General features: G+C 39.2%; 1 protein-coding gene across 1 annotated transcript in view; it reads right to left on the bottom strand.

The window, feature by feature from the left end:
* Positions 1 to 27,485, bottom strand: part of CA10 (carbonic anhydrase 10) — a 578,576-nt gene that overhangs the window by 321,756 nt on the left and 229,335 nt on the right. Inside the window, exon 3 of the mRNA XM_055132899.1 lies at positions 16,870 to 17,012. Within this exon, the coding sequence (XP_054988874.1) occupies positions 16,870 to 17,012 (143 nt within the window). The remainder of the gene's footprint in view (positions 1 to 16,869; positions 17,013 to 27,485) is intronic.

Raw genomic sequence — 27,485 nt, 5'->3', positions numbered from 1 at the left:
TTTATAGATCAGGAACTGTGCTCAAGGAGATAAAGTAACTTATATGAGGACCTTCAGAATCCAAGCATGCTCCATTTTCCATGAATTCCACCACCTACACCGTTTATTTACTGTGCTCCATATGGTGCAGTCACTAAAAAGCAAATGGCAACTGGAGAAAAATGTACCTGCCATTTCTCTTCTTCATAGCTAGAGAAAAGGGTTTACTGACATCAGTGTCAATGATCATAAAGCAAAAGCGTCCTAGGCCTTAAATTTGCTTTTCAAATACAGTATTTCAGAGGCAGATTACCTGACTCCAATAATATGCCTCAAACCTTGCACTGTGTATGCATTGAGAGGGAATATTTTCATCCATTATAAGAGGCTGTCAGAGAAAAACATTTTCCTGATATCAAACCCCAGAGAACAGCGTGCGAAGCAACATTATCATATTTTACTGAACTTTCATATACTCCGTGCAGTACAATGTATATTTTATCTTTTGAAAAGACATGGTAACAAAAGGATAAAATATTCTTCCCAAACGCAAAATACATTCTAGTAATTCTGCACTCATGTTAATAGCTTTAAAAACCTTCCTGGGACTTGGTAGCACACGCTACTGTGCCAGGAATGCATAAGCTTTAGTTACAGGAGGAATGCTCCACTTGATGGCTTTGTCCATCCTTTATATCAGTCCATGGATAGAAGCTAAGGGACAGAGTGGAGGGCATTGATTTAGAAAGCCATCTTCCCAGCTTGCAAGATGGAAGGGAGGGATTTCTGGTGCACCTGGAGTGAAGGACCCACTTAGTTTTTTTTACATACTTCTCTAGAATCACAAGAGTATTGATTCTTGCTTCTAAGAATCCATTTCCATAAAGGTTTCAAGGTACTTCTTGGGAAAGAGCAAAAGGACCTTTTAAAGAGGCACCGAGAAACTTAAGAAAAGCAGAGAGAAGAAATGTACAAATTGTTGGTGGTTGGGAAATTGGAGGCAGGGTAGGGCACTTTTCTGAGGAAGAGAGAAAAGAAGGAAGGCATAGTGACTCAGGCCTGAATCACTTCTGTTGGATGCTGAGAGCACTGAGTTCCAGTCAGCTTGCTCACTCTAATGACTTCCTGCAAGAACTTGGGATCTTCCTTGGGGCCTTTTGGACAGCAGCACCCATGAAATTGGAAAACCATGCTATCTGTTGGGGAGTGCTCAGAAGACCTAGTTAGTGCCTTAGGGACAATGGCCTGTTCTTGCTTTGGAATACACCCATTCCAGGAAGGGAGGGAACATGAGAGCTGGCCTTGTGGTGCTTGGCAGAGCTTGGCAGAGCCCCACTGAAGGGGAGAAGTATGTGTGGCCCCACCCCCACATGCCTGGTCCTTCATGGAGTAAACATTACCCCACAAACATCACCCCACACTGCTATAGTGGAGGTTGCAGGGGATTGTGGGGAGTGGTGGGACAGTACCTGGCAAAAATACTTGGTCATTTTTTATCTCACTAACTTTATAGGTAGCCAACCAGAGAAACAATGGAAATCACTAAGGGCTGGGAATAAGAATCTTTAAAAGGAGGAACACAGGGCAAGTAACAATCTTTCTTTTTTTTTACTTTTTAAATGAAACACCATGAGATACAACTACAGACTTACTTTCATGATTACACTTCAGTCATACAATGGTTGAGTACCCATCCCTCCACCAGTGCCCATTCTCCACCACCAATGTTACCAGTATCCCTCCCAACACTCCCCCATCCTTCCCCCCTTTTTCTGTGGCAGGCACATTCCCCTTTACTCTCTCTCTCTTATTTGGGGTTTTATGGTTTGCAATACAGATAATAAGTGCTCATCATATTCGGTCAATAGTCTACTTTCAGCACACATCTCTCATCCCAAGCGAGCACTCGAAGCATCCTTTGCTTGTAACAATCTCTTGAAGTTCCCTTATACTCAGACAGCAGCTTTTCTTGGACTCTGTCTTCATACCTGAACAAGAACAGTGGTGTTTTTGGGGATTTCAAGAAAAGAAGACTCAAGGAAAGCTAAAAGGACAAAGCTTAAAGCCCTAGTTAGAAGAGGCAAAATGCAAAGCATTGATGACAGATGGGAAGGACAGTGGTGACCTTCAAAGGGATAAAATCTGTGAGAGACCAATGTGGACCAAGGGAGCCAGTGAGTAACCAGCATTGGGCAAGGACATAAGACATTGAGGGATCCCAAATTACTTTCATCTTCTTCCTCCTCCTCCTTCTTCTCCTTCTTCTTCTCCTTCTTCTCCTTCTTTTCCTCCTCCTCCTCCTCCTCTTCTTCTTCTTCTTCTTCTTCTTCTTCTTCTTCTTCTTCTTCTTCTTCTTCTTCTTCTTCTTCTTCTTCTTCTTCTTCTTCTTCTTCTTCTTCTCTCTCTTTCTCTCTCTTTTTAAGCCATTCTCATAGGTACTCAGAGCTCACTCCTCACTCAACATTCATTTATCACTCCTAGCAGGGCTCAAGGACCACATGGGGTGCTGGATATCAAACCAGGGTCAGCAGCAGGCAAGCCTGACCTACTATCTTATCTCTCCAGACCCCCACCCAAACCCAACTAGCAGTGAAAGAATGACAATAACTTCACAAACACCTGAAGTTGTGTGAACTAATTTTACACATAAAACCCAAGCACTTATGCAGGAGCTAGACCAGTTTCACAGTACTAAAACCATGCATAAGGGAGGGATCTGGGAGTCTGAAGTGAGTTCCCAGAAATTGTTGCCAGTGGGGGGTAAGTGCTAAATACCGTGGCACTTGTAAGACTTTGATTTGATTTTCCTGCTCCAGTATGACTTGAGGATGGAGGGTCACCTTTGAATTTTTTTCCCTCTCAACACTGGATGTGGAGAACAAACCTAACATTCCCATCCGTTATCATCAGCATTATCCCGGAGAACTAAAGTCAGACTGAGAAATGAATGGCAGGGATGCGGCTGCTTCGCCCCTGTTAAATTATGCACAACCTAGGAAATGACTTAAAGGATGACTGGCTAGGAGAAACAGGGACAGACCATTTACGCTACTCAGTCCTTTGAGGCACCAACAGTTTTTCTTGATCCACGCTGGCCCCCGTGGCATGTGCAACTACGCCTCTGAGAGTGTCCACAGTGCAATCCAGGTTCTGTTGGCGAGTGTCCCAGATGCAGAAATACTAAGGACAATGCTCATGCCAACGGCGATGAGACAGAATGGCACAACAGAAAAGAGAGAAGGCAGCAAAGACAGAGAAGAGTCCCACTGTTCGCTGTAGTCTCTCTCTCTCTCTCTCTCTCTCTCTCTCTCTCTTTCTCTCTCTCTCCTCCCCCTATATGTGTCCCAGAAATGAAAACTACATGTCTTCCCCATGACTTCCTGGTTGCAAGAATGGCAACAACTATTTTAGGCATTTTATATGGTTCTTTTTGAATGAGGGATGGAGGAAAATTAACAACCCATTCAGAAGCAGCAGTATGTGTTTTTGCCACCTTGCCAGGGAAGAGTGGCTGCCAGATAACAAAGCGGACCTATAACACTGCCTCCCAGGATAAAATAGCTGCGATGTTACAGCCAAAACAAACAGGTTGTGAGAGGCAATTACCAGGCGAGAACCTGGCCTTGGGCATCCCCATCCCTGGTTTTCACAAATTATGGCAAAAAGAAGGAAACTGGCCTGCAGATGCCCTGTCCTCTTCTTTTCAAACAAGATAGCAAATATTTCTCTCAACCTCAGTTCTGGAGTAACGTTGTGGAAAGAACCAGTGTGAAAGGGAGACAACCTCAAGTTGCGACTCAGCTCCTTTTCTTGTCCCTGTCACGTGAATAATTTAGTAGCTGTTCATTTTCATTTTCTGCTCTATAAAATTGACCATCTTCAGTTATTTGGGGAAATTCAGAACAGATAAAATAGGTAGGGAAAAGATGGATGTAGTAGGAACTTAATATGTTTAGTTCCTTTCTCTTGATTTTTCCCTTTTTAAAAAAAAACGCATTAATTTACCATTTCATACAATTACTTCTTTTTTGAGTGCCTGTGTGTGTGTGTGTGTGTGTGTGTGTGATGCACTTCATTGCTAACAGAAGCTGTCAATCACAGGCATAAAAATTAGTTGGTTGGGATCCAAACTGTAGGGTGGGAGGGGTTGCCCTTTTTCAAGATCCCATGGCCAGGATCAGATGAGTTAAGAAACACAGTCTCTGGTGGGGAACCAGACCACATGGTCAAGGACATTGTGACCATCCAAACAGATTGTGTTGCTCCTGGAAAATCTGCATCCTGCTGCCATGGCTGCTATGCATTTCCATCAGAAAGATGATCAATGTGTCATTTTTACATTGATACATTGCATACTTTCCCCTTAGCTCTGTGGATTCTATTCTCTGCAAAGGCAAACATAAGGTTTTATCAAATGTGTAATTATAGATATTTGCATAAAATTTCACCTTCCACTATCTTCATCAGTCTTTAAGCTTTCTATTTCAATAGTGTACAATACGGAATACACAGAACAGTTTGACTATATTAGTGCTACTTATTTATATATTATCTGGGACCACTTACTTTTCCCTATTACATTCTTCCAAGTGGGTAACTTACAGTTATTAACTTTCAGGAAGCCCCTATATATCATAGCATCATGCCATTAAGCCTTTTGCAAATTCATCACAAATCAGTATACAGATGACATTGATGTCTTATTGCTATTCATTCCTCCTGGGCCGTTTTTAGCAGTTCATTTTTTATATCCCTGCAGTGCTGAAATATGGTTCACTCCAGTATCTGTCCTTTTTGTAATCATGAAAGGAAAGTTTGGCAGTTGTCGTATATTACACTCTTGAGAAAAATGCTAGTAATACTTTGAATTGATTGAACAGTATGGACTCAAAATGGCCTGGCACAAGGCTATTTTCTCACTCCTATTCAGATGTCTTTTCTTAATCTTACCTTTTAGACTCACAAATGGTAAAATGCTTTAAAAGGTGGTGTATTGAATAAGGACCACTTGTTTGGAAAAGTCTAAAAGTTTCACCCCATTTCTTCTCTTTTGATTTCTAAACATAGGTAGAGTATGTGTTTACAGAGCCACATGCTATGCTGCTGAAACATGGTATGATTTATATAGCGGTACTTGGGATTCTTTTGTGGTAGAGGGGCTGCTAAAATAGACGGGGTCTTATTTTGCATGGTGGCGAAAACTGGAAATTTACTTGAGTACATTACTTTGTGACTATCGAGGCAATGAACGAAAGATGTTCTTATGAAGAATATAGGAAGAAAACTTAAGGGGATAAGCTGAAAGAGGAATTAGGATGAATGTAAGAAAAGTCAGAGCCCCTTAAAACCACTCCTCTGTCTCTCCCTTCCCTCCCTAGTGGGGGCAACTGGATTTGGAGACGTTATAATATAGGGCACAGGTACTGGGTTTGACTGCTCCCTCAAGGCCAAATCTTCATGACTGGAGACATTTCCAATATGAATATTAGCCACAAATTTAAAATGTCTTTACCTCACCAACTGTAATAGATGCCGGAGATGATGTAACTGGACTGTCTTTTCAGATTTAGTATACAGACACTCCTCCACCCCCAACTCTCACCCCTGCCATTCTATGGGTATTAGCTGCAATCAACTCACCTGTCTCCTGGGAAGTGTTCTTGGTCTACAAGAACTGTACAGAAGGATGTCCATAAACGTGCTCTTCAGATAACAGGGTTTTTTATAAAGCATTTTCAGGTTTGTGTGGTATAAACACTCTTATCTCAAGGAATTTCAAGCTATAAGCTTGATATTGCTGAATGAAGAAGTGGGAAGAGTTGTGCAAGATGGGCTATTGAAAGTCAGTGTTCAATTCTCCAGGACCCTCAGTATAAAGGTTATCTAATCTGGGAATCCACGTGAGTTATATCCCTCTAAGTAGGGTTGTTCCCCAAACCCTAGGGAGGCTGGAGGGTGATAACACTGTGGGGCCATTGTGGTTAAGAGTTCCCCGCTGGATCAAGTTCCAGTTGTACTCCAGCTGAACCAACTCACTGCTGAGATTTTTCTTCCGTCCTGCCACCCTTTATCCTTAGACCCATCTAAGAACAATCCTTAGCAAATCATCTATGTGAGAATCTCCATCTCATCTAACGGGTTCAGTAGCTTCAGATTCTGAAAGAATGATGCAACACTGCTTGGAATGGATCATCTGGTCAAAATCTTCTACCAGATTATCAAACTTGAAATTAGTATTTTAGCAATCATCAAACACAGACTTGATTTCTATACTCAAATCAACCCAGCAAACGAGTATTAAATAGCAATATCAGACATATAATCCACGCCCTTTCCTTCATCATTGGACAAATAATGTATTTTGTTCATATTAAGAAATTAGTGAAAACAGATATTTTGCTAGAAACTGAACAGTAGAAGAAAAATAGTTCCCGTTAGATATTTTTTATTCTTCTGCATTGTTTTTCCATATACCACATATGAATGAGATTATTTTGTTTTTATTATTCTGACTTACTGCAACTTTTTCACTTATTTCTCCCCCAGTTCTAGCCACGTTGAGGCACAGAACATATTTTAACCTTTTTAAAAATAGTTGAATAGTATTATATTATGTATATAACCTATATTCTATTTATCCACTCATCTGTTGATGAACACTTGTTTTTTTTCTGCATTCTCGCTATTGTAAAAAGAACTCCAGTGAACACAAATGCGCATATATCTTTTCAAATGAATGTTTTTGTGTTGGGATAGATACCTAGGAGTGGAATTACTGGAACATATGTTAGTCTATTTTTAATTTTTTGAGAATGTCATACATAAGTCTGAATTAGTTTATGTTCCTAGCAACAGAGAATAAAATGCCCCCCTTTTCCTACATGTCCATGCAACTATGACCTAATAAACATAAACACAGTAAATTAATTACTGCAGTCAAGCTACTTAACATATCACTCATATAGTTGGATAGTAAGAGCAGCTAAAATCTAATTTTTTTTTTGCAAATTTCAACCAAGTATCACTGAAGAACATGTTAGTAGGTATGATCAAGATCCTGTACATTAGATCTTGTTATTCTATATAACTGCATTTTTAGAGTTGGAAAACTAGATATATGGGGAGTGTATCTACTAATTTTTCATTACTTGTGGATGTTAGTTAGGCCTCAGCATTTTACTGAGCAAGAGGTTTGAATACCTATAGTCTAAAATGGACTGGAGTGATAGCACAGTGGGTAGAGCATTTGCCTTGCATGTGGCCAACCTGGGTTTGATTCCTGTGTCCCTCTCAGAGATCCCGGCAAGCTACTGAGAGTATCCCGCCCGCACGGCAGAGCCTGGCAAGCTATCCATGGCGTATTCGATATGCCAAAAACAGTAACAACAAGTCTCACAATGGAGATGTTACTGGTGCCCGCTCGAGCAAATCAATGAACAACAGGAGGACAGTGCTACAGTGCATAGTCTAAAATGTTAAAATTATGACATAACAGTAAGATATTGATTAGTTTAGATAGTCTTATTCTGTTATGTAACATGAATAAAGTTACTTCTACATGACATTACATTTTCATAAGAAAAGAGAATTCTGATTTCTACTCAGATGTACCATTGTTTATTATATGATGAAAAGAATCCCCCAAAGTGTATATTTGATTCTGGATTTTCAGTTTTAATTGACTTCTTTTGTTTCAGAGACAAGGCTCAGAAAAATATAGCATTTTCTTAAGTTCTTAAACAGAATCTACCCACCCCCTTACTTCCCCTGAAGTGACTAATAAATTATTATTATTTTTATTAGTCTTTGCAGACTAAAGATACCTGGTTTCTAGACATTGGCAGCCCTTCAAGAGGACCCTTTACAAAGAGAGAGCTTTGCTGGTTTATCTAGCCAAATGATCAGGCTTACAAAAAAGGAGATTAGCAAATTTTAAAGACTTCTTAGAGAGAACATACAATCAATAGTAGTTTTGTAAAATAAAAATTCAAAACTTCCCTTGTATATGTGACTGGCTCTTTTTGGTTTGTTTGTTATTGTTCAAGCGCTTATCCAGTTTTATCTTCTTGATGCGACTGAAGATATGTGTTCCAGACTGCATGAGGGATCAGGTTAGCTGGAAAAAAGTCTGAAAAATTAGGTCATGTATTTTTCTTTTCTTTTTCTCTTCTCTTCCATATTTAGGTGGATGGCGAGAGAGCTGACTTGCAAGCTCTGTATGTGAACAAGACCCTTTGCAGTCTGTTTTTTAAAAATAGTTATTTTGTTAAATGCCAGTTAGCTTCCCCTGTAGAGTCCTTTAACTAGAAAACTAAATTGGTACAATGCGTTCAGGTGAGGTCCCTGGAAGAAAGCTTTTCTTCCAGGAATCAACTACCCATCTAGTCATTAAGCATCTTGAGGTAATCTCCGCCCCCTCGCCACCCCACCATATTCTTTTGTAAAAGCTATGCTTAGAGAACTAGGATTTTCATTCATTTGTGCTTCACTGAAACCGTACAATGATCGGTGAAAAGGGGAAATACACTGATACAGGAGAGAGTGGTGCCGGCCTCTTGGTCATGTGTAGCCAGGATCAGGAGAGAGGAGGGGGACAGGAAAGGGTAGAGAGACCAGTGAGTGTAGAGGGGCGGGAAATATGGAGCAAGTCACAGAGATGGAGAAGCAGAGGGATTGAGAGTAGTGAACCAAGAAGCAGGGGGGGAAAGCGCCAGAAAGCACTTTCTCTAACACTCGCCAGAGAAGTAAAAACGAGAAAGAATTAGACACATTTATAAAAGACTAAAGCAAACATCTAGGTGTTTCCCTGAGAGACTTGCCTAATGACTCTGCATTGATTTTCTGAACCGTGTTAAGAGGTACATATTACAAGGAACTGCCGAGACAATAAGCTGTAATTCTCAGCCCAGAACCAAGCTAGGCAATGTGCACAAAAACCTGATACCAACACCAGACTACCTTTTCTCTGGATCCACTTCCCAACGCAGAGTACAGCGCCTCTGTCTTGCATCCCACAGTCCTTTATCACCTTTTGGTGCTTTGCTCGGAAAGCACCCATGCCCTGTACACAGCTCTATTCTGAGCATAAGCACAATTACCTTGGCCTTACTCCTTTACCTTTAATCAAAGTCCTTTCCTGTAACATTCATTTTGCCCCAGATCCTCCATTACAGCCATTCATCACAAACTCTCCTAAATAACAAAGAGTTTCTTCAGTCAAAACTTTTATAATTTCATACAGGATTAGAGAATGCATGTTTCTTTCAATGCTAAGATTTTAAAGGGAGTTTATTTTCTGGAGGGCTTACATCCAACTTAAGTACTCACTTCCACAGGGGCATTAAAAAAATTATCTCCGTGTACCCGAAATACTGCTCTTAGTGAATCAACTAGTTCGCCCTCCTAACGTGACCTTCAGTGCCTGCCCGAACTCCTTTTGTGTTGAAGTTCTCAATGAAACACATAGGGTTGATTTAGTTTTTACACAGCCTCCATTCATATTTTGAATGGAATGGTCTAAGCCATTTCCAAACACCAGGGCTATTTCTATGCTTGAGGTAGCACAAGAGAGGTACACTTAAAAGGTACCTGTAATTATTTCTTAAAATATATTCAAGATAAAGAGAGATAAAGATGAGGGGGAAGAGAGCACATCGAGTATTGAATATTTGATTCTTCTCATTTCCACCATGTTTCACTCTGACAAGGTCTTTCCCATTTATTATGCTAACCATTAGCACCAAGGGATATGATTGTAAAACACCAGATACTATCTTCTCAGTGAAGGTTATTACAGTTCCAAGACCTTCCACACAGTGGACAAAGTGTTTATGTGCCATGTAATTAAACTGAATTTGTCTCTGGGCATCTTCACTATGCTGTTTACTCTTACTAGTCATGAACTTCCTCTGATTTTTCCACATACAGTGATTTTACAGTACCTCTCGTCCACCCTAAATTTGTGCAACTTTGACGAATATACACCTGAGGGGACAGGCTTGCCGTTGGGCTTACTGAATTTCAGCCTTTGGATTGGGAATACGCCGAGATGGTTCTGCATTCCCATTCTGTTACCCAATGAACTTCAATCACTTCACAGCTTAACATAGGCATTACTGATAGTAACGTGAACACTCATCTCTTTGACAGGAAACCTCAACTAGGAACTGGGTTGCGTTTTTTTGTTGTTGTTGTTGTTGTTGTTGATAGCCATGATATGTCTATTGGGAGCTGTTAGTCCTTATGTTTATGTCTCCCCTGCCCCCCAATCATAAATTGAAGTCCTAATCCCCACAGTGGTTGTATTAGAAAGTAGAGCATTTGGTAGATGACTAAATTACAAAGACAGCGTTCCCACGACTGGAATTGGTGTCTTTACCAAAAAAGGTCCCCAATAACTTCCTACCCCCCTCCACAAGTCAGGCCATGGGAAGAAGGTACTGTCCTTGAATTTAGAGAAGGTCCTAAAACATGACATTATGGGTGTCTTGACCTTGGACTTCGCAGTCTTCAAATCCATCCGAGTTGAACCCATGTTACCCAGACTGTGGTGGATTTTTACAGCAGATGGATGAACTTAGGCAGCTCTGATAACCCTGGAGCATCTCTTCCTTTGGTCTTTATGAGTTTAAAAACATATAGAACCACCTGCCTAATAATTGCATTATTTCAATGATTTTCTCAGCTCCACCATATGCTAGATGAATTCTATTTTATCTCTCTTTTAACAAAGAAAGGAAACTGAAGCTTAGAGAGTTTAGATCTCTTGTCTGCAGGGGTTCCATGGCAGATCTAAAATTCAAACTCTTATCAGAACATCTCTGGACAACCATCCTGTCCCAGTAGAGATTTAATGATCCTATGTCCTTTGACTATAAGTTCAAAAGACCTTCTCATTCTGGAAGTCTCAACTCATTCTGGGCTTCATTCTCTCTGGAACCATTTTTATAAGTTAGTTTGTCTTTTGTCCTCTTCCTCCTCAGAGAGAAACCCTTCCTCTCACTTCTCTGACATGCTGTTTAAAAACATTATTTCTCACAAAAATCCCTGTAGAGTCACATCCATAATCTTAAGTTCCTATCATTCCTCCTTCTTTTTTTTGGCATCATCATTTGTAATTGCATTACCATAATTTCATTTTAAGAGCTTCCCAACCCTCTAGAGCTATCTTGCATGAGGCAATGAGATCATACCTATTTTAACTGTGCTATTTCAAAAACTGACTTGTAAAAGTGCAAAAGCCATGCATGTCTGACAATGCTTAGCATTTTTGTAAACCTCGGCTACTATATTTTCTAAACCAGTACATCAATTTTTTCCCCTCCAGTTTTGTTGTTCATTCCACACTAATAATTCGCCTTTCCTTGTTGGTTAGATTTAGACCCAGATAAAGAGAACTTTACTGTTTTCTTCAGAGAATGGAGGCTGTCAATTCAAGTCAAGAAATTTATCAAACCACAAAATAACAGATGTATAAAAGTTACATTTACTTCTTCATCAGCCTTCAAAGGTTAATTTTCTCTTACAAATATATGCAAAATTATGCACCATATCTAGATCAGAGATACAATACAAAAAGATCTATGGAACTAATGAGCTCCAAATGGGTAGAATATTTATATATGAAAGTTTAATTTTGGTTATACAATCAAAATATCTGTTCACAGCAATATATTTAGATGGCAATCGATCTTTTTACCTTTTCTTCTGAGTCAGAAATGGGATTTTTAAATTAAACTTCAGCAAATAATATTTCACCTTCCTTTTTGATCTTAGCTCTTCCAGAAAAACTGGACTGAGCAGCCAACTTCTTACCTTTGTTAAAAATGTCAAAATGATTAATTTGATAAATAGTCATCTTATTGCTTCCTTAGTGTTAATTCCATTATTATCTCAGTTATTTAAGTTGCTAATTATCATCTATTTCTAGTATCTATATTTTCCCTGAATATGAATTTCTTGCAGGGAAATAAATTCCACACTCACAAAATATTTCAGAGCACAGCAATTTCACAAGAAACAGAAAAAAATGAGATTTTAAGGACAAGTTAACATTAATTAATACAAAATTAAGTTACACAACTTAATGTAAACATATTTCAGGAAAAATACTAACATACTCGACTGTTTCTAAAAACAGAGTCTGTCGGTAGCAAGCTTACATTTCATCATGGAACTTTCTCAATCTTTCCCATCATAAGTCAAAGTGACTTTTGTCTAACTGCATTAAAAAAAATAAATTTCATTGGTAGTCAAGGATAATCTTGGTTTAAAACAATTAACACTATAAGATAGAAAACCCCAGAGATGTCAAATGAAAAAAAAGAAAGAAAGAAAAGAGAAGAAAAAAAAAGAAAGGAGAAACATTTATCTTAAGAAGCTCTTAATCTAAGATAAGGGTGAACTAAGGAAAATAAAACCTGCATGTTATAAATGAAAGTCCAAAAATAAATATAAGCTAGGTACTTAATATCACATATATCTGGACCTGGTTTTGGAGGCTGCCCACGTTCTTTGGCAGCTAACCCCACATCATATCCTTGTGTTGCTTCCTTCTCTAACTCTGACTGATTCCCTTGCCTCCTGGTTTTCCTTCAAGGATCCTATAATGACAAAGGGCAAACCTAGAAAATATAGAGCTAGCTTCACATTTTCAGATCTTTTATTGTAATCACATCTTCCAAGTACCTCTTTGCTATATGTTCTGGGGATAGATTAAGATGCAGATATCTATAGGAATGACACCTTATTTTTTCTATCATAATTTACCAGCTCTAAATACATTTTTGCTTAAACTGGAATTATAAGTTAAAATCCAGATGTTTCAGATTATTAAATGAATGCAGGAAAACCCAGAAATTCTAGAAAACTGGAAAGAAAATGATATTGCTCGTAATCCAGGTCTTTTTCTCTTTTTTTTTGCTGTGCATATCAAGGACACTTTAAAAACAAAATTGGAATCATTAAGTGGGTGCTTTTAGATTCTATCTTTTACATTTAACATAGCATGAGCAGTTCACATATTATTACCGAGATGTCAATTTATTAAAAGAGCTAAAGTAGGAGAAAAGATGCCAAAAATAAATTTTGGTTAAAATGGTAGAATCAGCAAGAGATTTTAGACTCAGTTTTAGTTTTTTCTTATTTTAGAAAGTTTAGATCAGCAGAGAGGTTATTTACGGACCACATCTTGCCTATGGAAGCTTAACTCACAATATTCCAGCACCTACCTGAATCAGAGAATGTTCCAGGAAAGTGCCTCAACAGATCAAGAGAGGCTACTTAGGTACCAACAGCCCTGGTCCAGAGACACAGCAGTGAGTTCTGGAGGCACTACAGCACCGGAGATCCCTGGGCCCCATAACGAGCCAATTTCACCGGGACACCCCAGATGGGGCAGGTGCAGTCTCCTGACTATCCCAGATGGAATCCTGTCAACCAAGAGAGCATCCACAAGCAAGGCCCAGGTATGTGGGTTCCAGGCTGTCTCTTCCAGGCTCTCCACATGCTCTGTGGCCTGGCTGTCATGCCCACAAGCTTCCTCCGGGCACCATCTTAGTGCGCCAATAGCCTTGGACCAGAGACTCCCAACTGAATTCCCAAATAGATTAGTGCCCTACAGAGACGTCTCTGGAACCCAACCATTTACAATGTAGGATTCCAGAAGTGCGTGGCTGCAAACTCTCATTATATTCAAAATGAGGAATGGAAAATAAATTATCTAGCATCTGCCCCTGGCAGGCAGGCTTGAAAAAAAAAGGAGAGAGGCTATTTATATTTTACAGCAAAATAACACTGTATTTGTTGTTATTGTTCATTATGTATTTTTGTTATTATTCTTGAGAGTTTTTATTAGTGTTGCAGGGACACATACCAGCGGGGAGTGGGGGTTCAAGGGTCACCAGGTAGAACTGGGGGAGAGGGGAGGCATGTGCAGTGCAGGGGATTACTCAAGACCTCACATAAGTTAGGCATGTGCTATAATATGAGTCACATCCTTAGACCATATTTTTATCTTTGAATTAACAAGATAATTTATATAGGAAAAAACCACAAAAACTATATATAAAATCTCATGTATTTTCATGGGAGTCCAAGAAAAAACAAACAAACAAGCAAAGTCCAAATAAATGTGATTATTTTGGATCTTGTATATAAGAGTCCTCTGCGACAACTGTCCAATGTATCAGATATAGACAATTATATAAAATATACTTCTCTTCAAGAAACAAAACAAAACTCAAGGCTTAGTAATAAGTAAGAGCAATCTTATTGTTCAGTAAAATGAATATCTTTCATTATGTCTAAGATAATTTGCTATTATTATAGATATTTTTTGATTCTCATACATTATCATTTGTAGTTTTGTGTTCAGATTGAATTTTGGCCCTGGTTCATGCTAAAAAACACCCCACATTTATAATTAGAACCTGGTGAAAACAAATCCATCAACACAAACAAGGAAGTGTGCAGAACAGGCTTGGGCACAAATACTCATTGATAAAAATGTTACAAAAATGCATAATTACTGAACTGCATAAATACTGGAAACAGATCCTGAACTTCAAAATATGACTCCTTGCTCAAATTCTCCAAATGTTCTAATCTTACAGGATGGTTTTTAATCTTTCTGAGCTGGATACACATATTTCAAAGCAAAAGTAAATTCAGAGAAGTGATATGGATTCTCACCTCCAAAAGAAATCTCTAACTCATTAAATATCACTTTTAAAAAATCCAGAAAACTTGATTTAGCTAGTTTCTATCATGTACAGGCATTTCATTACCAGTTAGTATATTCTACCACCAACATATATATCTTATTTTCCACCTTTCACAAAAGCAAAGGGAGCCAGCAGACAGTTCTCAGCTCTTCAAACATCTGACAACACAAATCATGCCAGATATAAATATTTACATCCTCACAAGTAAATGTTTCCAAAATTCTAAACTCCAATGCATTTGAAAATTGATTTGGATCAGGTACACTTTACTGAACTGGAAATGCAGAAAAAAAAATTACTTGTTAACAACAAAAAGCACCCAAACAAAGCCTAACATGTGAGTGATTTTTTAATACCAGGCTATTTCCGTGTCTTTTTTTCCAATAAATTTGAGGGAGAAGCTGTCTTGAAATTAGGTGAATATTTTTCTCCCAGCACTCAGATGGAAAGTAAAACCATGCATTTGTCATAGTCTGTTACTTTCCCCACCACTCCCAAATCAATCTTTTTCATTAAAAAATACTTCATAAACACACCACAAGTCTTGGAAGAAAGATCCAGTCCCTTAATATGTTCCCAGGTCCTGCTCTGATTTTCTCCATTGTCTTTATCTCCCTACTGACCACCTCCTTGGTCTGTCTTTCAGTCTAGCTGGCCATCTTTCAGGTAATTTCTGGAACTCAAATTCCAAACCTCATACAACGTTGGCCATTTCTACCACTTTTCCCCCTTGCCTGGTACTCAACTATTCTTTCCATCATGTTCCCATTAGGAAAAAAAATGACTGAGTGTGTCGGCAAAATGGCAACTCTCCCATCTTAAATACTGACTAGCACCCATTTACACACTCATGACTTCACTTGAATGATTCACTGTCTCTTTTGGAGAGAGGGGTATATTAAACCCATGGGAAATTGCTTTTAGCATCTACAAAAATAAAGCTGAAAATGGAAGAATAATTAGGGTAAGTCATTTTCTATGGAATCAAAACAACAAATGCCATGCCCTACCAGGGCCTTTTCTAGAAAAATATTCCCAAGCTGTAATTCAAACAACACACAAATACTGCTTAGCTGAAGAGTCTAACCATGTGATAACGTGTAAAATTTGCCTTGTGACTTGGGTAAAAATATCTAACAACCGTTGATGAGTCAGTGAAAATTTTGTGTGTGTGTGTGGGGGGGTGGGGGTGGAATGTTGACAGCTAAGTGACAGGAAAAGATATTTTCAATACATCAGAAAGGAAAAAAGGGCTTGGACATTGCAGGGTAAGGAAAGTAGATTGAATGCAGATGCAGAGTGGAGGGCAGAGTCCAATGAGCTCAAACCCTGGAGAATCAGCTGCCAGCAGTAACAAAAGTTTTCTGCAATTTTAACCCCAATTTCTTGCACACAATTGATTTTCCATTCTTCTCGAGTTCACAAGAGCTAAATCACTTTCAAACACAATTTTCTCTCTCTCTCTCTATGTGTATGTTTTCCACTTTTGACCATCTAAGCAGTCAAAGTTAACCGAGTAGAAATGAGCAGGAGAAATGCTAGATAGCAGCGAAGAGAAGACTACTGAGAATTACACCCACACGCAGATCCCCACATTAAGGAGGGGCTCGTCAGAGTGGCGGGGCGGGAGAGATGGATGTTGTCTGCGAACCACAGAGCACAGCTCAGCATTTCTGTGCGGGAGCTGGGATTCTTAGCCAACAAGATGCCCCCAGGAAGATTAATTATTGATTTTCTTATAAATCATCTGAGATGATTTTTGTTAGTTTTCCCTTCTAGGATGATAAACATCTAATTTTACTTTTGTTAAGCATTTAATTTCCATTTTGTTGTGGTTAAAAGAAACCCCAATCAGGAGGTTCCTAGGAGGCAGGATTTGTTTCGACATGATTTACAGGGGGCAGTGGTGGAGCGGGGGAAATTCTTATTTTCTGACCTTTTTGTGGTACTAAGGGATAAGACCTCAGGCAACCTCTGGGGGTACAATGTAATTAGAAGCACAAGGGTTTGACTAGCTAGGGAGAACAAGCACAATTTAGATATAATTATATTTGCTGCCAGGTCCGAGGAGGAAAGACAAAAATCGAGGTCTGGAGTACTGACTTTCAGAATCAGCATCTCACTCCAGTTTTTCCCAATTGCACCAAGAAGCAACGCAGCTGCTTACCTTCCTGCCCCCAGTGTTGATGCGAAGGGGCGTCAGAAACGGATCGAAAATCATGTGGCTGGTTTCGATGTTGACTGGCGACTGCCGCTTCCCCACAGAGCAGAGATTCCAAGCTGAGTTCACCAATCCCCAGAAAGAAGGAACTGTAGATAAAAAGAAATTGTAGAATTATGATAAGTGTAAGGGGAGAACAGGCAATGGTAGAGAGAGCGAAGATTCAAAAGTGGGACGATCAAAGAATCACCGGTTTTTTCTCTCCACTGAGATCCTCTGGTGTAGCTAAGGATCTCGATGGAAGTGGCTTCAACCTTGGTCTGTTTCTCTTAGCCCTACCTACCTTCATGCGCTTTGAAGGCCAGGTTTTCTTGTTTCAGATCCATTCATCCTGCAGCCTCACTGCAGTACAATTAGCACAAAAGCCTTAATGCCATCTTCTGAGAAGATGGAAGACTCGTCCAGCCACCTCATCCTTGTTCTATAATCTGAAGTCCACCTCCTATTTACCAATTCCTCAGCTGATGTTCTTGTCTTCCATTTAGAGAACCAATCCTGTCCATTGGACCACTTCACCCACTTTTTCCTCCTTCTTGGTAACCTCAGTTCAGTGGTCAAAAGATTTGTTTTCACTGACCATTATCCCCTTTCTTTGTTTTTTATATACTACATTTGAGTGAGATCATCTGATATTGGTCTTTCTCCTTCGACCTTTTAGAATTACCCCCTCAAGCTCCATTCAAACTATAATTTCTTAATGCTTAGTAGTATTCCATTGTGCAGATAAACATCTTTATTATACACTTCTCTATGGATGGTGAAACTTGGGCTGCATCTAGATCTGGGTCATAGCTAATAGCATTGAAATGAACATAGACATTCCTATATATTTTCAAACTAGTGGTTTTTTTTTTTGTTGTTGTTCAAGGAATAGGAATGCAATTGCTGGATTGTATAGCATTGGATATTATCCCTAAGTGTTTTAGGCTTCATCAGTGAATTGCCCCCTTTCCTTCCCCCCAGAGAAGTTTACAGTGCTCTTATAAGCACCAAGTTTACCTTTCCTTTGTGTTAGTTACTAAATACCCCAAGTCAGGCTTGGTTACTTATACAGAAAAGTTTTTACTTATAAAGTAAAATTACTTATAAAATAAAGTAAAAATTCTGGTGACTCTGGATTTTTGTATTTGTAGTTAATTACTTGTTTTCCTATTTGCCTTAAAATCTTCATATTTTACTTCATGTTCTCCACTTAAACACAGAAAGACCATTTGCTATGCTCCTAATATTTGGAAGTTGATTGACTCTGATCTATATCTACTTCTGGACATTCATCATAATTATTTAACTCAGGCTTCAGTTACCAATGTTCCTAATACCCCAAAAAGGAGGGTCTTGCCATGGGATTTGGATAAACGTGGCGGGAGAGGACAAAGCTACCCTGGTATAAAAATGGAAAGTCTAGGAAGCATAAAAGCATGGTCTTGATGTAAGCTGTTATTATATAAGAGTGGACCCCAGCGGGGAGGACAAGCTGAAATAGCCTGAGGAACTTAGTTTGGGATTTACAGGAAAAGCCTTGCTTGCCCTTGGAGTCCAGAGAACTAAGTTTTGGAATCTATGCCACTTATTGTGTTTAACCAAATAGCTGCAAATATTAGTAAGAAGTAAACTTAATTGTTTAATATAACTAGTAGCAAGGGAAAGAGAAAAAGCAAAATGCTTGTTGCCCCTGGGTGAATCTCTCTCTCCATATAGACCCTGGGATACAGAATGTTCATCCCCACCAAGAGAACTGTCTCCATCAAAATGCCTTCCCTCTGTAAATAATCACACCTCTGTGTAGTCCTATACCTCAAACCCTTCTCAGACACTCTATAAGTATGCTTACAGCTCTGCATTGAGTGGATCATTTTGACCATCTATTCCTGAGTCTCCCATCTTTTTGTTCCTCTGCTGGGGAGGCCTATGGAGATGGTTTTCAGCTACCAAATGCAGTGCACACTTGAACTTACAGTATCGTTCTCATTTTTGTTGTTGTTGTTGCTGCTGTTGTTTTTAAATCTCCAAAGTGTTACCCTTAAAGGCTGAGCCAATTACACCCCCACCAACAATGAATGACAGTTCCTTTTTTTGTCTCATTCTACCAGCACTGATTATTTCCAATCTTTATGATGCGGGCCATTCTCATTCGTGTGAAGTAAGATCCCAATATTGTTTAGACTTGCATTTTACTAATAATCAGTCAGGATTAAGATGCATTCATCAACCAGTTGGCCATCTTTATATCTTCTGTGGAGGAATGTCTACTTAGTTTCTTTCTGCATTTTCTGATGGGGTTGTTGCTGATGGGATTTTCTCATGGGGCTACTTTAAGTAGGTGATAGTAGCTCTTTGTCAGATGCATATTATGTTAGCCATAGTTTATTTCACTGTGCTGAAGACTTTAGTTTGAAGTAATTCAATTTATTTTTCTTTTGTCTTTACAGGGTCTTTTGTTAGGAGAGAGGTGTAAGAGAATCAGAGACATAAAGATTTTTTAAATTTTGTTTTTTTTTGACTTTTGGCCATACCAGGTGGTGCTCACAGCTTACTTACTTATGACTCTATACTCAGGGATCACTCCTGGCAGTGCTCAGGGGACAATATAGGGTGCCGAGGATTGAACCTGGATTGGCCATATGCAAAGTCAATGCACCCTACCTACTGTACAATTGCACCAACCCCAGAGATATAGAGATTTTAAGATGTAAAGCCAGGATAAAGAGGAGAGCTAATTTTTGGATTTTAACATAAAGGGGGAAAGAACCCAGGAATGCAGGCAAGTTCTGGCAGTTGGACTGGACAGGCCTCCAGAAGCCACACTGGTGGCTATCATTGTGATTTTTTTTATCCCTCCAGACTCATTTTGGACTTCTGACCTTCAGAACTATGAGATAATAAATTTTTGTGGTTTCAAGACATTAAATGATAATTATTTGTTATAGGAGCAATGGGGAACTAATACAGATCTTTTACTTTTAAAACATTTTCTGAAGCAATAACCATTTTGACAATTAGGCCATCTATGATGTCAGGGGGACCTTCCCTGGAAGTCAGCTGCATGACAAATTTCACTGGTGAATATTGCATCTCATATATCCCCCTAAAAATCATTAACAAGAATAATTCCAAGCCCATAAATGAATAGCAAGGCTGCTGTGATATGGCAACAGGGGTAGGCAGATGCTGCTGTGTTTTTCTAATAAAATTCATACGCAGAAAGTACCCCCACAAAAGCACAGGCAGCAAAAACTTTATATGAACATCTGCCTTTGCTTTTATTGGGCTTGACATTCTTTATGATAAACAGTTTCAGGGTTTTATATCCCCACTTCACTATCCAAGTCTATGTGCCTGCCTGGTTCTTACCACCTGCTCAGTCAGTTGAGGAACAACGGAGAAGCACTCTCCCCTGCTCAGCTGTGTCCCTCATTAGCTCCCCTCCGAAAAGGGTATCTAAATTTATTCACCACTGGATTGCTGATTTTAAATCAGCCATAAATTAATCGTCTTTCAGAAATAGAAGCCACCTTAGAGATCATCTGATATAATCGCATACATGAATTAAGGCCATAAAAGGCAGAGGATGACATCCTTAACCAAAGCCACACTGCTAGGTAGAGGCGAGAAAGGACAGATCAAGGAGTCTTAAGCTACCCAAAATCTATCACACCTCTATGTCTTCAAATACCTCTCCCTCCACTGCTCTGCAGATTGGCAGATTATCAGAACCAGGGAACTTCAAAGTTAATAATAGTCATGTCCATGGTAAGACTTGATACCATTTCTTTTTGGTGAGCTAGGAGTATAATTAGTGCTTCTTTTCCAGTTAAAATAAATTTTATGTTCAGAGGTTCAAATCTAAGTGTTTTAAATGTCCTTTACCGCAATAAAATTAGGATCCTAAAAGACTCCGATCAATATTGGAGAAATAGAATAGTCTGGATAGAAAATCAGGTTTTAATTCAGGCAAGAAGAGGGGTGTGTGTGTGTTTGTGTGTGTGTGTGGTGTGTGTGTGTGCTGTGTATGTAAAGAAGGCTTCAGTTCAGGCAAGAAAAGATGTGTGCATGTGTGTATGTGTGTGTGTGTGTGCTGTGTATGTAAAGAAGGTTTCTGTTCAGATATGAAAAGATGTGTACGTTTATGTGTATGTGTATGTGTGTGTGTGTGTGTGTGTGTGTGTGTGTGTGTTTCATTTGCTGGGCCCTTGGGAGGCCTGGGTGGGAGACTGACAGGTAAGAATTGTTTCATAGGTATGTCCAGGGTCCAGCTGGACTAGCAAAGAACAACTAATTCAGAGTAGTGAAGCCAGTGCTCTGAGCAGCAGTGTGAAGGGTGCCAACAATAAGGGAGGTGTCAATGCAAGTCTGAGGACCTCAGGTGCCAAACTACCCAGGAACAAGTATGCAGTTATTGTGTAACCTGGATTATCAGGAAATATCCTCATATCACTCTTCCAGTCTATATGACTGGTTCAAACAAGGTGGCCTGGAGTACTATATATGTCTGCTTGTTTGTGTCTTTGGGGGCACACTCAGTAATGCCAGGGGTTACTCCTGGCTCTATACTCAGGAATTACTCCTGGCAGTGCTCAAGGGACCATATGGGGTGCTGGGGACTGAACCCAGGTAAGCTGCATGCAAGACAAACACCCTACCCGATGTACGATTGCTTCGTGGAGTGCTATACTTTTGAAGGCACAGGAGTGAGCTGGCTGACTTGACCTGCAGAATATTGGACTTTAGAACTAAGTCTTTAAGATTTAGAGTAAGGAGAAGGAGCTTCAGGGAACTCTCAACTTTCCCTGTCCTTCTAGAGTTCACTTCCCTCCATACTACTAATTCTCCCATTGACAGAAAAAAACAAGTAAGCCCCAGAGGTGAAAATGTAGAATGCTATGGGACTATTTCTAACCCCCCACAGAACCCTTGTTGAATTGTTCTTTACAATTTCCACAGATGTTCTAACAAATTAATTTTTAAAACTTACTGTCATTTTGTGAGCATCAATTATTATGTTTTACTATCTAATGCTATGTCTTTTGTTTTAGCTCCACAGATATAAGTTATTGCTAAGAAAAAAAAAGTAGGTGTAAAGCAAAACTGAGTAACAATTACCCCAAGTAATTAATGAACAACTAGTCTGAAAATGTTTGAATGCCATCAGCCCTGGCATCCTTTTCACACAATATTCTAATTTACATATAAAATAGAATACCAAATAGACCTGGATATTTTTGCTTATTAGTTTTCACATAGCTTAACAATGGAATTTAATCGCTGCATCACATCTTTGTGTGATCTTGCCAAAACATTTACCCATAGCACCGTGACATTGTTACCACATACTACAAATCCTTAAGAGTCCCTTGGTTCTGGATCTAGTGAGATGAAAAGAAGGTCAGTGACTGTGATTTCAATGTGAGCTTTGGAAAACCCAAAGCAAATCCTATCAGCTGTTCATTCACAAATGCCAGTGACACAAAAAAGTTAAGAAGTAGTTTATTAACACATTTTAGAAACCCAGAGAGAATCAAAAAACTTCTAACCCAAACAGGAAATAGGTCAGAAGAATGAGAAATCAGAAGAATCAAGTCCAGTTTTGAGAGTTAAATATTTGACTTGAGGACATTATTATCTTGAAGAAGATGTTCCAAAGACAAATACATTTTTTCTTTTTTTTTTTTTTTGCTGAATCTTCATCTGTTAGAGTTATTTGCTGAGCCCAGGCATTCTGGGGTTGGGAATTTAACAGCTTGGCATTAATATAGGTAATGTGTAAAATTGCTAAATCCCGTGAAAACATGACAAAGTGTTTCACTGATTCATGTAGTGAATATTTACTGGGTGCCAGGCACGACCATTAGTTCTGGATAGTCACTAATAATTAAGACCAACATGGATCCTGCTTGCCTGAATCTTGCAGTCTAGTAGAAAAACGTGGGATATAACTAATCTGCTACATATATAACCATATCATCAGAATTTTTGGTAAGCCAGCTCCAATGCTATGGAGCCAATCATTATGGTAACAAATGAGAAATTAAAGTGTGTATGCTGGAGGTACCCTAGGTAGAATGATCAGAGACGGTTTTTTAGGAAGAGCCTTCTAGAAGACTCTGGAGAGTTGAGGGGCAGTCACTTTAAAGAATGGAAGAGGGAAGACAGAGAGAGAAGTTGGTCTCAGAGATGGGTTTGAGTAATAAGATATCCGACTGACGAAACTAATGAGAATAAAATTACGATGATGTGAATGTGGCCGGGTGGAATAGGAACAGATGTTTTAGAGCACAGATGTTTAGATCATAGTCAGGACCTTACATTTCACTACAATGCATTAGAAGACACAATTTTCAGCAAGGGAAGACCATGGCCTGATGTATGACTTAAAACTATGTATCTGCCTTGGCTGCAACATAGCTAACAGCAAGTATGATTATCCTTGAGTAGTTTGAGTGGGAAAAGATTTGGTTGCTCAGTAACAGTTGAGTTTTATGTGAATTTAATCCTATTGCTTTGGGTTTGTTTAAATTCTATCTCAAAGGCAGAACTAATTGAATGTTTTTAAAAAACGATTCCCTTCAACATATGTGCCAGTAAAAGAACATTTTCCTAGTATACAACCCATACTTTACAAACCAACTTCAAAAGCAAGGAATATTTTTATGAAGAGACCTAGCAAAGACAATCTTTTCTTGCTCTCAAGCAATAAACTAAGTCCCCAACTTTTCGGCCAGAGGAAAGCAAATGAAAGCTGAGGAAATAAATACTGGCATAAACATACCTTTGTGAATTCATCCCACAAATAAAGCTCTCCACTTCAATATAGCAATCTTGACTTTAGGGTTATAAAGCATATAAGTACATTTTAAATAAGAACTCATATCTTTCCCTTGCTCTTTGCCTCACCAATGTTGATTTACTGTCCTTTCTCCTATTCTCAATCGTAATAAATCTTTACTTTGAGCCACTACTAATGAGCATGTTTAAAATACCCACTGCTGCAGGCTTTTGGCCCCTTTCAGATTTATTTCATAGGAGGAATAGCCTGGAATAACTCCTATACTGGATGGATTCTCCTCCCATCACTGGGATTCTGATGCTGCTACATGGAGAGTCTCTTGCGAGGGTTTCCCTTTCTCTAACTTGGGACTCTCTAAGGAATTGCAAATATTCTGTTTAACACACAGTCCTTTTGTGCATTCATCTAAAAAATTAATGGAGCATTTCCAATGAGCCAGATTTTAAAAATTACCCCCACTCTTTAAGGTCATCCAGTTCTATGGGAAATTGGTATGCTAACAAATAGTTATAATAAAGCATGATGAGTATTATAATTAAGGTGTGTGCACATAAAGCTTAAATGCAGAGAAGGGAGTAAACTGAAACCTGACCTTTCTCTCAAGTACTAGAGAAAGTCTTCCTAGTAGAGGAGAGATTTGAGCTCAGCCTGAAAGTATAAATCGGTTGCTGTCATAAAAGTCTTACATAACCAGGTAAAAGACAGAAGCTTTTCTTCACATGGATAAACATATTGCTCCTCACAACCAAGGCAAATGACCCCTGAAAATGAGTAAGTGTTCTGCAGGGAGAATTTAAGCCACTCGATATTCTGACTTCTCCAACTTAGAGAGTGACTTTGCATGGGAGAAAGATCATGAGCTGCCATGTTCTCCCCATGGAAGTGTGAACAGGTAGGTAAACATTGGTTTCTTTATCTGAAGAATGGGAATGAGAACTCCTCCACAGAGTGGTTTGGAAGATGAAGAACACGTTTATGAAAGATGAAGAACACGTTTGTGACACGGCAAGCATTCAATAATTGTTGGAGAAGGAGATGAGGGAGGGGGCTGTGAGGAATGTGCACTAATATTGTGTCTTTACCATGGTCACTTTCAAGAGCAAAAATAAAGATTTAGCATCTAGGCAGGAGGAAGTAGTGATAGCTTGCAAATGAACACAGGACCCACGCGGCATTTAGAGCAGGAAGCAGTCTAGGTCACCCGCCTGGTCACTTAATTTCATACTTTTAATAAGCTGTGCGCAATTATTTCTTGGATTCATTAACTCCTAATGTCTAGATGAACAGAACGAACAAGCAGTGATATGGCTCATCCACCTGGGACTTGACTCCAAAGAAACAGTGGCTAAATTATGTGCCTGTAGAGCAGCTTCATTTTGTGTTGAGACTTAGTTCCAAGGTAGCGATTGGTTTATGTCCCTGATAACAAATCAACTGAGGGTGAAATAAGCAGGGAAAGGGGAATTTTCATTTGCTGAGCACTACGCCATTTAATAAGCTCTGTATGTGTAGTCCTTTTCACAATTCTGTGGAAAAAATACCATCAATTTGTAGATGAGAAAAATAATATTTAAAGAGATCACACACACAGAGGTTACTTTCCAAGGTCACTCAGTAATGGAATCAGAATTTAAAGATCAGTTTTTATTTTTTTAAATCAGCATAATAGAAGCCAAGTGGACATACTTTTCATGCAGAAGGCCCAAGTTATGTCCCTGGCACTGCATAGTCCCCTGAGCCGCCCTCCTAGATATATCTTCCTCAAAGAAACAAAAAATAAACAAGCAAAATACTTGTGCTGGCAACATCATGTCAAATAATATATCAAAGTACAAAGCAAAGACAAGGATCCCTCTCATTTTTCAATTTTAATTTTTTTGGTTTGGGGGCCCAACCTCGTGATTCACAGTCCTAGTGGTGCTTGGGGGACCATATGGTATACCCGGAATCAAACCTGAGTCAGCTGCATGTAAGGCAAATGCCCTATCCTCTGTATTCTACTCTGGCCCCATCCCTCTTTTTTTTTTTTTATCAAGTGGCATCTCTAAGGTAGATGCACTGCCATCTGTAGCACTGCCGTCCCATTCTTCATCGATTTGCTCCAGTGGGCACCAGTAACGTCTCCAATGTGAGACTTGCTGTTACTGTTTTTGGCATATCAAATACACCATGGGGAGTTTGCCAGGCTCTGCTGTGCGGACACGATACTTTCGGTAGCTTACTGGGCTCTCCGAGAGGGACAGAAGAATCAAATCTGGATTGGCCACGTGCAAGGCAAACAGCCTACCCGCTTTACTATCGCTCCAGTAAGGTACTTGGCATCATTTTACATTTTTCTCTATGCAATCTAAGACACACACAATGAGAGATTCTATTTATAAAAATGTTTTTTGTAGAGACCAGAGAGAGAGAGTGCAGGGTCAAGACACTTACCTTGCATACAGCCAGCCCCAGTTTTATTCCCAGCATGCATATGGTCCTCTAAACATGGCCATGAGTGACTCCTGAGCATAGAGCCAGGATCATTGCTGGGTCTGGTTCCAAAACCAAAGAAAAATCAAATGTTTTTGTGTCAGCAATGTTCCATGAAAGATGTCTATACTAGTCCTACATATTTAACAAATGGCATTTCATTCATATACTTGTATTTCCTAATTATAGTTAAGTTTGAGGATCTTCTTAAATGCTTACATTTGCATTTCTCTGATTATCATATGGTTTGTGTATTTTCCTCTGAGAAAATTTGTGTTTGTCACGTAAAGTTTGGCAGACATGTGAACGAGAGAGCTGTTAACCTTATGTCACATGTTAGAAACATTTTATTCTAGCTGATCATGAAGCTTTTGACCTCATTTTTTGGTTTTGCTACATAGAGATTTTAAACTTTTACATGGTTGGATTGACTTATTTTTTTTAATTTAAAATTTTTGCTTTTGGGATCAAACCTGGCGATGCACAGGTATTACTCCTGGAATTACTCCTGGTGGTGCTTGGGGGACCACACTGGAAATCAAACCAAGTTCGGCGGAGTGCAAGGCCCTACCCACTCTGCTATCGCTCCAGCCCCTATTTTTTAATAGTCTTTAGGTTTCCTGTCTTATTTAGTGTGGCTCACCCAACTAAACTTTATATAAATGTTTTATAAAATATTAAAATATATTTACCGTGTATCTCAGAAAGAGAAAGATGTGCTCTTTCTAAACTATAAAATCAGTAAGTTATTTATAAAAGAAAGGATGAAGCATACAGGTGAGACAGGGCTTCATAAATGAGGATGAGGAGTGAGGGAGGACTTTGGAATGTATATCATTGTCAACAATACAAACCTGAAACTTATATAATGTTCTAGTGTAATGTGACTTCAATAATGAACAACAAATTGCTTTTTTAAAAAAAGGATTTGCTCAGACAGAAAGGGAAATTTTTAGCATGTCAGTGTTATTTATGATAAACCATTCCCACCAAATAAATATTACTTTAATCATCTATCACATTTCCATATATTTTATTGGATTTGCTTCTGATTTTTCTAGATTGTTCCACACATTGTATGGAACAATTGTATACTTGTATATTCCTGCTTATATATTCCAGCTGAAGACCTTCAGAACACAGACACAGTCATGCTCAAGGCATTCCACACACTCGGACAAGCCTCATGCATGAAGGAACTGGCAGAGGAACCCAGGTGTGCGGGACCCGGGGCTGAGATCTCCAAGTCTCCAAGACTGCTTGGATCGGGACTGGGTCTCCTCCACCCAGATCCCCTGTTTTCCAG

This window comes from Sorex araneus, chromosome 3 (genome assembly GCF_027595985.1).
Source record: "Sorex araneus isolate mSorAra2 chromosome 3, mSorAra2.pri, whole genome shotgun sequence".
NCBI classification, from domain to species: Eukaryota; Metazoa; Chordata; class Mammalia; order Eulipotyphla; family Soricidae; genus Sorex; species Sorex araneus.
This window is presented reverse-complemented; position numbering and strand designations above follow the sequence as displayed.